The sequence below is a fragment of the Sinocyclocheilus grahami genome, unplaced genomic scaffold (assembly GCF_001515645.1).
Source record: "Sinocyclocheilus grahami isolate Dianchi unplaced genomic scaffold, SAMN03320097.WGS_v1.1 scaffold1331.1, whole genome shotgun sequence".
Lineage (NCBI taxonomy): Eukaryota > Metazoa > Chordata > Actinopteri > Cypriniformes > Cyprinidae > Sinocyclocheilus > Sinocyclocheilus grahami.
The window spans coordinates 277,434-289,094 of record NW_015506510.1 but is presented as its reverse complement, the minus strand read 5'-3'; the positions used below and the strand labels follow the sequence as shown (position 1 = coordinate 289,094).

The 11,661-nt window shown below is 42.9% G+C and overlaps 1 protein-coding gene across 1 annotated transcript in view; it reads left to right on the top strand.

Moving 5' to 3' along the window:
* LOC107569300 (zinc finger protein ZFPM2-like) overlaps positions 1 to 11,661 on the top strand; it is an 80,384-nt gene that overhangs the window by 34,530 nt on the left and 34,193 nt on the right. The window contains exon 5 of the mRNA XM_016255358.1: positions 4,692 to 4,816. Coding sequence (XP_016110844.1) covers positions 4,692 to 4,816 — 125 coding nt within the window. The remainder of the gene's footprint in view (positions 1 to 4,691; positions 4,817 to 11,661) is intronic.

The following is an 11,661-nucleotide window of genomic DNA, read 5'->3' as shown; positions in this document are numbered from 1 at the left end:
CACACACACACACACACACACACACATATATATACATATATATATTGTAGTATATATGTATATATTTTGATTATTTTTATATATTCTTAATTATGCTCATGAAATGCAAGAACACATTTCAGCATAAATCACTAGTAAAACAATTTAAGTATATTGTCATATTCACTTCATCTAGACAAAAAACGTACACAAAAAAATGGTTCTGCTCACATTTCATAAACAAGACCCATTTTATCGTAAACAGAGTACGGCCATAATCTTAAATAAACTGAGTATAACGCGTGCATTGTGTGTCCAGGGCAGACGGCGCGTTTGAACCCCACTCACCCACGCAGTGCACTTTGCCTCCGACATCTACATCACACAATCACGCCACACTCCCACAATCCTTTTCTTCTCTGTCTGCTTGACTCCAAGCACACTCAAACAGCCTGCTGCACTGCACTGAGATCTTTCTCATTCTCCCGCGCATTCTCTCCCGCTCTTTCCCCGTCTCTCTCTCCAGAAACTCGCGGCAGAGAGAGAGAGAGGAGAGAAGTCAAAAACCCGCGACAATGTGCCAGAGAAATATCAGAGTGGCTTTTTTTTTTCTTCACTCGTCACCCAAGCCATAGATGGGCCGTCTCCAAATCCCGCTGCCCTATCAGACAAATTAAAGTAAATCAAGCATGAAATGAAGCAGGAGAGCCTGGAGATAAGGTCCCTTTAAGTCCCTCACAGATTAGACCACTGAGAGAGAGAGAGAGAGAGAGAGAGAGAGATGGAAGAGAGGGACAGTGTGGAAGGAGAGAGGTGCAGAAAAGGCCGGTTTGCTGGTTTCTCTGTGGCTTTTGATTACTTCACTTTGGATCTGACGTAGAAGAACAGCTCTTCCCTCAGTCATTTTTCTGATAATGACTTTTGTTTATTTCAGTACTCCTGCGTTCTGAAGTGCTATGGAGTGTGACTACATTTTGAAGATGAAGTGTAGTTCATTGCGAGTGTCCTAATGTTCATTTGATGCATTGAAGTGGAACGGTACAAAAAATATTTTGAAAGAAAAAAGATTTCCGCCTGATGTTGTAGTAGCTTTTAACATGGTTTTCTCAAACATTGATTGGATTGTAAATTATAAGTCGGTTCTTAGTTTGAAAGCCAATGCGAAATCAAAATGGACGCTTTTTATTTTCATTATACACATTGCTGTTGTCATTGTGAACTATCTGTGCACTTCCAGAGATAAAAAAAAATATTTTTGTAATCTTTTGTCAAAATGTAATAACTTGCTCCGCCTCTAAAACAACTTTCCTTTTTGGTTTACATCAAAATGATAATACTTCACCCAATCATCCATCAGACTTTCTAGTATATAATGGACACTTTTCATTCCTGATGATTAAAAATGAGTCCCATCCTGCGTAATGTTCATGTTGTCTATCCTGTTTCACTCAAAAATGAAAATTCTGTCATAATTTGCTCACCCTTTGGAGCATGTGAAAGAAAAGAAGAAGCTGCCTGAAAAGCCAATTGGAATAATATATATACACTCTAAAAAATGCTGGGTTAAATATAACCCAGCGCTGGGTTAAAAAGAGACAAACCCAGCTATCAAAACAAGCCAACCGCTGGGCCAAAACAACCCAATAACTGGGTCAAAACAACCCAACAACTGGGTCAAAACAACCCAACCGCTGGGTCAAAACAAGCCAACCGCTGGGCCAAAACAACCCAATAACTGGGTCAAAACAACCCAACCGCTGGGTCAAAACAACCCAATAGCTGGGTCAAAACAACCTCACCACTGGGTCAAAACAACCCAACCGCTGGGTCAAAACAACCCAACCGCTGGGTCAAAACAACCTCACCACTGGGTCAAAACAACCCAATAGCTGGGTCAAAACAACCCAACCGCTGGGTCAAAACAACCCAATAGCTGGGTTTGTCCCTTTTTAACCCAGCATTTTTTTGAATGTACTAGAGACTTACATCCTATTTCAACACCACGAGATGTTTTGGTCTGATCTATAGACGTCAAACGAATTTATCTACGTCTTGCCAAATGTATTCCTCCACCTAAATTAACTTGAAGTTCAAAGCTAGGTCAGATCACACTGACATGACAATGAAGGCCAGATAAGATCAGATAAAAATACAGATGTGACTGTGGTTTTACACCTTTTGAGCAGCACAGCACATCCTGGCAATTTTCAAGTATCACTCTGCAAATAGCAAATAGCAGCTCTCGGAAAGAAACATGTAGTACCATGAAGACAGAAGACACATTTAGCGAACATCCTTGCATACAAAAAATTTTTCTGCAGAGAGTAAGTTTCCAACATCCTATTAAAACATCACTTAAGCATAACAAGATGTGCTTTCTTATATGTCAAATGAAGAAAAATATACTACATCAACGGAATATGAGTATAAATGGAATACATAATAAAAATGAGTAAGACTAAATATAACAGTAACATAAAAAGATAATATGAATATACTGAAAAGTAACAATATAAGACTCACTGAATATGACAAATAAGACAAATATAACAACACTGGAAATTTGCATACACCTAGCTCAACAGAAATGTGTGCAATTGGTTATAATGCTCAACACTGCAAAAAAAAAGCAATCTGATGCAACGTGCGCCGATCTAAATGTTATTCCACGAATTGACACTTTTCATACATTTTCACTTTTCATTTTAATCGCATCAGCCGTAATCGATGTCATTTAATCGTGCAGGGGCAATTTTTGCCACTTTATCTTGAATTTGTGGGGAATTTTTGTTCATTTTGGTCGCATTTTTGCCACGAGCCCCTGTTAATTTCCAACCCTGGAACGACATGAGGATGAGTAAATGATGACATGATTTTTGGGTGAACGATTCCTTGAACCTTCGATGCGTTTTCATGTTAACTGAAAGTTTACAGACTCAGATTTAACATTTACCATTTAAAATGTATGTTCTAAACCTATATGCCTTTCTTTCTTTTGTGTAACATAAAAAAATATATTTTGAAGAATGTTCATGCTGCTCTTCTCCATACAGTAAGATGATTTCCATGAAGCAGACTGAAACTTAAGTCTTTATTTGCTGAAAATCTTCCTTTTTACCGCAGCTCTCATATTTTTTAAATTCCTTTTATTTGTATATTTTTTATTTAATTTTAAATGATTTTTTTTCACTTGTGCATACATATATTTGCAGTCAGTTACAAGACATATTTGACAGTTTTGATTTTTGATTATTCTAAAGTATAAACATATTGCATCATCAGTGAAGTATTGGTGTGCAGAATTCATAAATATCTAAATATATATTTATAAAGAAAATATTTTTGAATCATGCCCCACATTGGCGCCCTTCTGTAGTTGAAGAGATCTATTAATCCAGAGAGGGGATGGGTGTAAAGGCTTAACCCTGAAAGCACTGCCTCAAGATTCTCTTTATTTATCAATCCATCTGCTGGCATTTCGCATCTCCTCCTGAAACTGGATAATTTAACACGATTCTGCACTGTTCACATCAAAACTTCCATCAAAAAGGGGCTTAATCAACCTTATCTGAAGCCCTGTCGCAGCAGTGAGTGAAAGCCTAATCAAAGAGACAGGCAGGGTCACCCAGGAGAGGGTCCGATGGATGGCTGTATGATTTCTAATTGAGGGAGACGCTCACACTAGGGCTTAGTCTGCTCATGGAGTGCTGTGGTGTTTTGGTTAAAGATCTCAGCTGGTAACTGTGTAGAAGTAGGTTTAAAGTCCATGAACCTTCAGCATTGTGCCCTTGAGCAAGACACTAAACCCCAGGTCACCCCAGCGAGACTGAAATGCACATAATATACAATACAATACACAGTATAAACGAATATATAATACAACAGTGCATCATATTACTGTACAGGTAGTAGTGATGTGTATTATTATTATGGCCCTATACACTACTGTTCAAACGTTTGCGGTCAGTAAGGTTTGAAATCCAATAGCTGGGTCAAAACAACCTCACCACTGGGTCAAAACAACCCAATAGCTGGGTCAAAACAACCCAACCGCTGGGTCAAAACAACCCAACCGCTGGGTCAAAACAACCCAATAGCTGGGTTTGTCCCTTTTTAAACCCAGCATTTTTTAGAATGTACTAGAGACTTACATCCTATTTCAACATGATCAAAAGTGACAGTAAAGACATTTATAATGTTACAAATAATTTCTGTTTCAAATAAATGCTGTTCTTTTGAACATTCTGTTCATTAAAGAAACCTAAAAAAGTATCACCGTTTCCACAAAAATATGAAGCAGCACAGCTGTTTTCAACATTGATAATAATAATCATGTTTCTTGAGCAGCAAATCAGCATATTATACTGATTTCTGAAGGATCATGTGACACTGAAGACTGGAGTAATGATGCTGAAAATTCAGCTTTGAATCACAGGAATAAATTATATTTAACAATATATTCCCATAAACAGTTATTTTAAATTGTAATAATATTTCACAATATTACTGTTTTTAGTTTATTTTTATCAAACCAACGCAGCCTCATAAGAGAACATAAGAGACTATTTTCAAAAACATTTAAAATCTTACCAGCCCCAAACCTTTGAACTGTATTGTACTTAAATGAAACTTTTTAAATATAACATCAAAAACAACTGAAAAACATGCCGAGCTTTTGTTTATGTCATAACTGTATTTTTCTTTTCCTGCAGGGGAGCTGAAAAAGATTGGTGAAGGCGGAGAGAGAAGGATTTGTTCTTGTCAGGCACTTCTGCTGGGCACCACATGGGGACCTTTCCCTGGGAAGATTGAGGCGGCCACAGGAGGAAGTGACAAGGTGGGTTTGCTTATTTATTATGGAGGTGAATTCAAAAGGTAAATTCGGGGCAAAATGTGGACATGATAACCTGATTTCCCTAGGACATTTCTTTAGAAATTTCTGTTGATGACAAATTTAAAAAAAAAAATTTTCACAAGAAAATGAAAAGGAAATAATGCTGTGTTCAAGTCCTCCTGGGACGTTCGTACTTACGAGTTGACAAGTCGTAATTACAACATCAGGTGCGTTCAAGTCAGTTTAGTCGACACAAGATGGCGGTGTAACTTCTTTTAATAAATTACAAGAAAATACAACAGGGTCTGCATTTTTTTACTTGGATTTCAGCTGCGTAACAAGAACATGACCAATTTAAGTTTATAGGACAACTAAACTATCAATTTAAACAAAAATTTACCATCAACTACAGACGTTGCCTCCATCGATTTCACTATGTTTTTCATTGACCCGCCCCCAACTCGGAAACTCGGGGCTTAAAGAAAATTTCAAGTTTCCCACTCGTAATAACGACTTTGTGGTGGCGTTCATGTGCGTTCAACTCGTAAATACGATCTATCCGACATGACTTGAACTGACATAACTCTAGAACTGATGTACAGAGAATGATGGGAAATGCAGTTTTGTCTGTTTAGACTTTTAGCAATCAGCTTTCCTAACTTCTTCACCTTTATCCCTATTCTTTATCTTTAAAAGAATAAAAACATGCTAAATTATACAGTCTGAATTTTTGCTGAAATTTTTGACATTCGTTCATCTCATAAATACCATCATTATGACGTGACTTAAAGGGATAGTTCACCCAAAAATGAAAATTCTGTCATTAATTACTCACCCTCGTGTTGTTCGAAACCCGTAAGACCTTCGTTCATCTTCGGAACACAATTTAAGATATTTTTGATGAAATCTGAAGGCTCTCTTACCCTCCCATAGACAGCAAGGTAACTACCACGTTCAAGGTCCAGAAAAGTACCAAGATGATCGACAAAGTAGTCCGTGTGACATCAGTGGTTTAACTGTAAAGGTACGAAGCTACGAGAATACTTTTTTGCGCAAAGAAAACAAAAATAAAGACTTCATTCCACATTTTCATCTCTACTGCGTTCACAACAGTATCATGACGCGAGCGTGTGGCGGCGCTGACCCAGAAAATGTGGAATAAAGTCGTTATTTTTGTTTTCTTTGCGCAAAAAAGTATTCTCGTAGCTTCGTACCTTTACAGTTAAACCACTGATGTCACACGGACTACTTTGTCGATCATCTTGGTACTTTTCTGGACCTTGAACGTGGTAGTTACCTTGCTGTCTATGGGAGGGTCAGAGAACCCTCAGATTTCATCAAAAATATCTTAAATTGGGTTCCAAAGATGAAGGTCTTACAGGTTTGGAACAACACGAGGGTGAGTAATTAATGGCAGAATTTTCATTTTTGGGTGTACTATCCCTTTAACATAAGTGTGTACTATTGTGGTTGATCTAGGTCAGCATAATGTTTTACTTTGTATACAGTCTCAGTGAATTGCAGGTCATTACAGGAAGGCTACAGACATAGAGACCGGACCGACAGATTAAGAAGAGAGCAAGGGACAGGAGTTAAATTATTTGAAAGGTTTTTGTGTCCGTTTTGTGTTTTGAGGCCTTGGAGAAGGCGGTGTTGTGTTTTGGAGAGTACGAGAGGGACTGCGAGTGTGTGTGTCACGGGTAATCTGTGCCCGTGGCAGGTTTACCCTGTGAAGCGGACTGGTATCGCAGGCCCATTGTTGTTGCTCCTGTCAGAGCGGGGAGAGGCCGATGGAGGCCTGTGCTGGCCTGATAAGGGGAAAGAGGATTCAGCGGAGAGAGAGAGACAGGCAGAAAGAGAAAGAAATGACTCAAGGAGAGTGGAGTGCTGTGTCTTTTTCGTGAAGTATTCCCACACAGTCAGATCCACGCAAGCCTCTCTCTCTTTCTGACGCTCCATTCTGAAACTGAGGCTTTAAAAAGAGAGACCATACATACTGTAAGTGAGTCTGGAGGTTGCACGTTCAAGGTAAACAAAGTATGCGAAACGTTTGTTTGGTTCTAACGGGTTTTTACTGGTGTTTGTAAGACAAGGCAGCATCACTGTTACTACCGCTTATACTTTAGGTTCGTGATCTCAACAAACCTCTAGAGTTAAAGAGATGAAAATTCTGTCATCATTTAATCACCCTCATGTCGGTCCAAACCCATAAGAATTTCGTTCATCCTACAACACTAATGAAGAGGTTTTTAATCAAATCTAGAGATTTCTATCCCTCCGCTGAAAGTCTGTTCACCCAAAACTCTGAAGCTTCAAAACATTTGTAAAGAGATCAAAAAATAAATTGATATGACTCCAAGTCTTTTGAAGAGATTTGATTGCTTTATTCACATATAAACACTGATCAGCGAACATAAACAGAAGCTGTTTTGATCTCTTTACGAATATTTGGAAGCGTCAGTTTTGGGTGAACAGACTTTCAATGGAGGGACAGAAATCTCTAAATTTTATTTAAAAATATCTTAATTTGTTTTCTGAAGATGAACAGATTTCTTATGGGTCTTCATTTTAGGGTGAACTATCCCTTTAAGTATTAAAGGGGACATCGAATGCCCATTTTCCACAAGTTGGTATGATTCTTTAGGCCCAAGGTGTCTAAACTCAGTCCTGGAGGGCCACTGTCCTATAGAGTTTAGCTCAATCAAGTATTCCAGAGAGTCATGTTGTAATAAAAAAGTGAAAAAAAAAAAAAGTGAGTGAAGTTACATGTGGCCAAGTATGGTGACCCATACTCTGAATTAGTGCTCTGCATTTAACCCATCCAAAGTGCACACACACAGCAGTGAACACACACAAACACCGTGAACACACACCCGGAGCAGTGGGCAGCCATTTATGCTGCGGTGCCCAGGGAGCAGTTGGGGGCTCAGTGCCTTGCTCAAGGGCACCTCAGTCGTGGTATTGAAGGTGGGAGACCTTCACCACCTACAATCCCTGCTGGTATGAGACTCGAACCCACAACCTTTGGGTTATGAGTCCGACTCTCTAACCATTAGGCCACGACTTCCCTCATAACAACAATTAGTTCATATTACTCTAAATGTGTAGCCTTTAGAAAGTTTGAACGAAAGTAAATCATGAAAAAGGATCAAAAACAAACATTGGGACCGCTGTCCTGCCCTTGAACGAATTCAAGCAGTTCAGCACTGACCGCACACGTTCCTCTGTGAGGCGTGCTGTCTGTTCGACCGAATCCAACTCCATACTGAGAAAAGAGATCCTCTGCGTCAGGAGAGTTTGCTCTTTTCCCAGTTGACCTGAAGGCCCAACCGGCTGAGTCCCTAAGTCCCTGTGTGCACACAACTGATGCTGAGAATAAGCTAGTATGAGCCAGTCGCTAAGGTAGTTGGGAATGTGAACTCCCTGTTCTCTCAGGGGAACAAGGGCTGCCATCAAAACTTATGTGAGGACACGGGGCGACAGGGACAGCCCGGAGGGCAGGACCTTGCACTGATATGCTCGTCCTTCGAACCCGAACCGCGGAAGGATCGACACATGAAAGTACACATCCTTCAGGTCGATTGCTGCAAACCAGTCTCGGGGACGGATCCACCCGATGATGCGTTTCTGCGTCAATATCTTGAATGGTAACCGGCAAAGGGCCCGGTTCAAGACACGCCGATCCAAGATTGGTTGTAACCCACCGCCTTTTTTGGGTACAATGAAGTAAGGGCTGTAAAACCCTGTATTCATATCGGATGGAGGGACCGGCTCTATCGCATCCTTCAGCAGTAGGACTGCGATCTCCGCACGCAAGAAAGGAAGCGGTCGTGAAGCGGATGCCACTGAACTTGGGGGGATGCAGGGTGAACTGAATCGCATAGCCGAGGCTGATGGTCCGCAGAAGCCAATGAGACGGGTTGGGTAGCACTAGCCTGGCACCCAGATACTGTGCAAGCGGGACCAGCGGAACCACTGCCATACCCACAGTGGGGCAGCAAGGTGGAATGCAGGGACCCAACTCGGGCGGCTTGTGAGCGGACCGAAGAGGGGTCTGAGTGTGCGGTGCAACGCTTACCTGGTTCCACAGTTTGGCAGAGGGTGCGTGAGTAGGGCCTTTGTTGACGCTCTTGAACCGCCCGCTGCTGCCTGCTGGCGATGGAGGAGGATGAGTGTGGTCCGGTGCTGGTCCTTCCGCGACTCTCCGTGCCCTCCTTGGACCCAGAGACAGAGAAAACCGCTCTCTCATCGAGATTTTCCAGATTCTGCCTTCACCATCCCCCAAAGAGCAGCTTCCTCCCTCTCTGGGTCACCCGTCCCGGGGTCTCTTGCTCTTTCGCTCACTGCCAGGTTTGACGGGGGTCTGGACGGGTGGGGCGACCTGCCTACGCCCAGCTCCACGGCGCCGCTTGCTGGAGGCTGCTGCAGATGTGGCGCGGGAGCAGGGGCGAACGCTGGGGGCCACCCTTGGTGATGAGCAAGCTGGGGCGCTGCGGCCGGCGGATGGGTGGAGGCAGCAGCTGCCCGCCAGGGCAGGGTGTGACAACCCGCCTCAGTCTGCTTCTGTGCAGCCGAGAGCTGCTGGGCCAAGCTCTCGACCGCGTCGCAGAAGAGGCCCGTCTGGGACACAGGGGCATTAAGGAACCAAACTTTGTCGGCGTCCCTGATATCAACCAGACACAGCCAGAGATGACGCTCCTGGAACACAAGTGTGGACATCGCATGACCCAGAGAACTCGCGATGACCTTCGTCACTCGGAGCGTGAGGTCAGTAGCGGTTCGGAGCTTTTCCAGAAATTCCGGATCATGACCACCCTCGTGCAGGTTCCTCAGTGCCTTGGCCTCCCTCCGATGCAGTGATCGACATCCGGTCGTTGGGAGGAGCACCGAAGAATACCGCTGGTACGCTCTTTGAAGAGGGCCCAGTGTGTTCCTTTGGCGGCTCAACTGGTTGCGAAGCTCTAAAGGAGCGATGATCCCCCGAGGGTTGATTCCCTGAGGGGTTTGCCACCACTGTAATCCTCAGACCGCTCGTGCTACTGCTCGAAGTAGTCCAAGCCTGGCTGCCGCCAGGACGAACACTAGATCGCGGCAGAGGCAACGGAGCTCCGCCCCCCTGGAGGAAACAAAGCCTGGCCCGCAGATCCGAGATGGTCATCTTCCCGCAATGGGAACATGACTCATCCGCGAACGCCACCTCAGTGTGTTTAATGCCCAGACACATGAGGCAGCGATCGTGACCATCACCCGGTGCTGAGTAACGACTGCATCCAGAAACGCACGGGTGAAACGGCATCTTTAAAAAGACGATCCATTGTCTTTACAAAGACGCACCGGCTTATTGTACTCTTTTAGAGAAATTGGCACTTTTAGGGAAATGCACTTTTACGTGCTGAGACGCACAGGGGAAACGGCCGTTTGCAGCATGACAGGGGGTAGTGCAGCCTGAAGTGCGCAACGCACTCGACACAGGAACGACCACCGCTGACGCGCCATCCGCCAACACAAAAAGCTCCCTAGAGCGCACTAGACTTGTCACACATGAAGCAGTTTGGTAGGAGCAGAATGATGTTGTTGCTCGTCTCTGAAGCGAAAAGCTGATATGCGATGCACCAACTGCCTTTTTATGATCAGCGGCAGCTGGATGCAATCATCTCATGCCAATGTGCATTGGATCGTTTAGTTTACACTCGAAGTGGATTGGTCTCTCTAAGCAATTCTGAATGGAAACTAAAATATACTTTAATGTAATTTCTATTTGAAACTTGTATGTCATGTATTTATATATGTTTTGAATTACATCTTTGTAATTATGAAGTTGCAATTTAGGACATTTAAAAAATATTAACTTTAAATGTAATATCAAATAACACACTAGTTAAATGATAATCAAGTACTTTACGTGTGCTTTAGTATGTTAGTCAACATCAAAATAAGTGCACTTCATTACAACATAAAGTACTTTAAAATAAAAGTTTTAACTAAAGTTTGCGATGGCGCCGACGCTGATGGCTGCCTCTGTGGCGTGCTCCGCAGTTGTTTTTATGTTTTTGTTAGTTTGTCCTGTCTTTAGTTATATCCCTGCAATCAGTTTCACCAGAGACAAATTGCTGGACATTCAGAAGTACACACCACCTGATATTTCACTGGTTTTTGACTATTCTGATGTTTTGCTGGACATTGTAGTCGGGGGAGCTGCAGCGCTGATCAAGCGCTTCAGGACACGCAGATGGGTGAAGTGAGCCAGCGCCCTCATCAAGCTCAGGCAGTGCAGATTCAAAACGCCATTGCCTAGCATCCATCTGGCGAACCTTCGCTCTCTACCCAACAAAACGGACAAACTCCTTCTGCTCTCCCGGATAAATAAGGATTTTTCAAACTCTGCTGCTCTGTGTTTCACGGAAACCTGGCTGAAAGACGTCATTCCGGACAGCGCGTTGAGTCTCCCGGGCTTTCAGCTGTTCAGATCAGATCGTGACGCAGAATCAACTGGGAAATCACGCGGTGGCGGGACATGCTTTTACATCAATGAGAGGTGGTGTACAGATGTAACTGTGTTAAAGAAGATGTGCTGTTCAGATCTAGAAGTGTTCTTCATTAACTGCAAGCCGTTCTGTTCGCTGTGGGAGTGTTGCTTATTCATTCTCGTCAGTGTCTACATTCCTCTGCAAGCGCACGTGAGCTCCGCTTTACAGAAACTTGCTAATCAGATCACAGACACAGAACTCATGTCCCCACCAGAGACAGTAATATATCGGATCCCTGTTACACCACAATAAAGAATGCATATCACTCTGTTCCAGGAGCAGCTTTGGGGCTCTCTGATCACTGTTTGGTTCATCTTATAC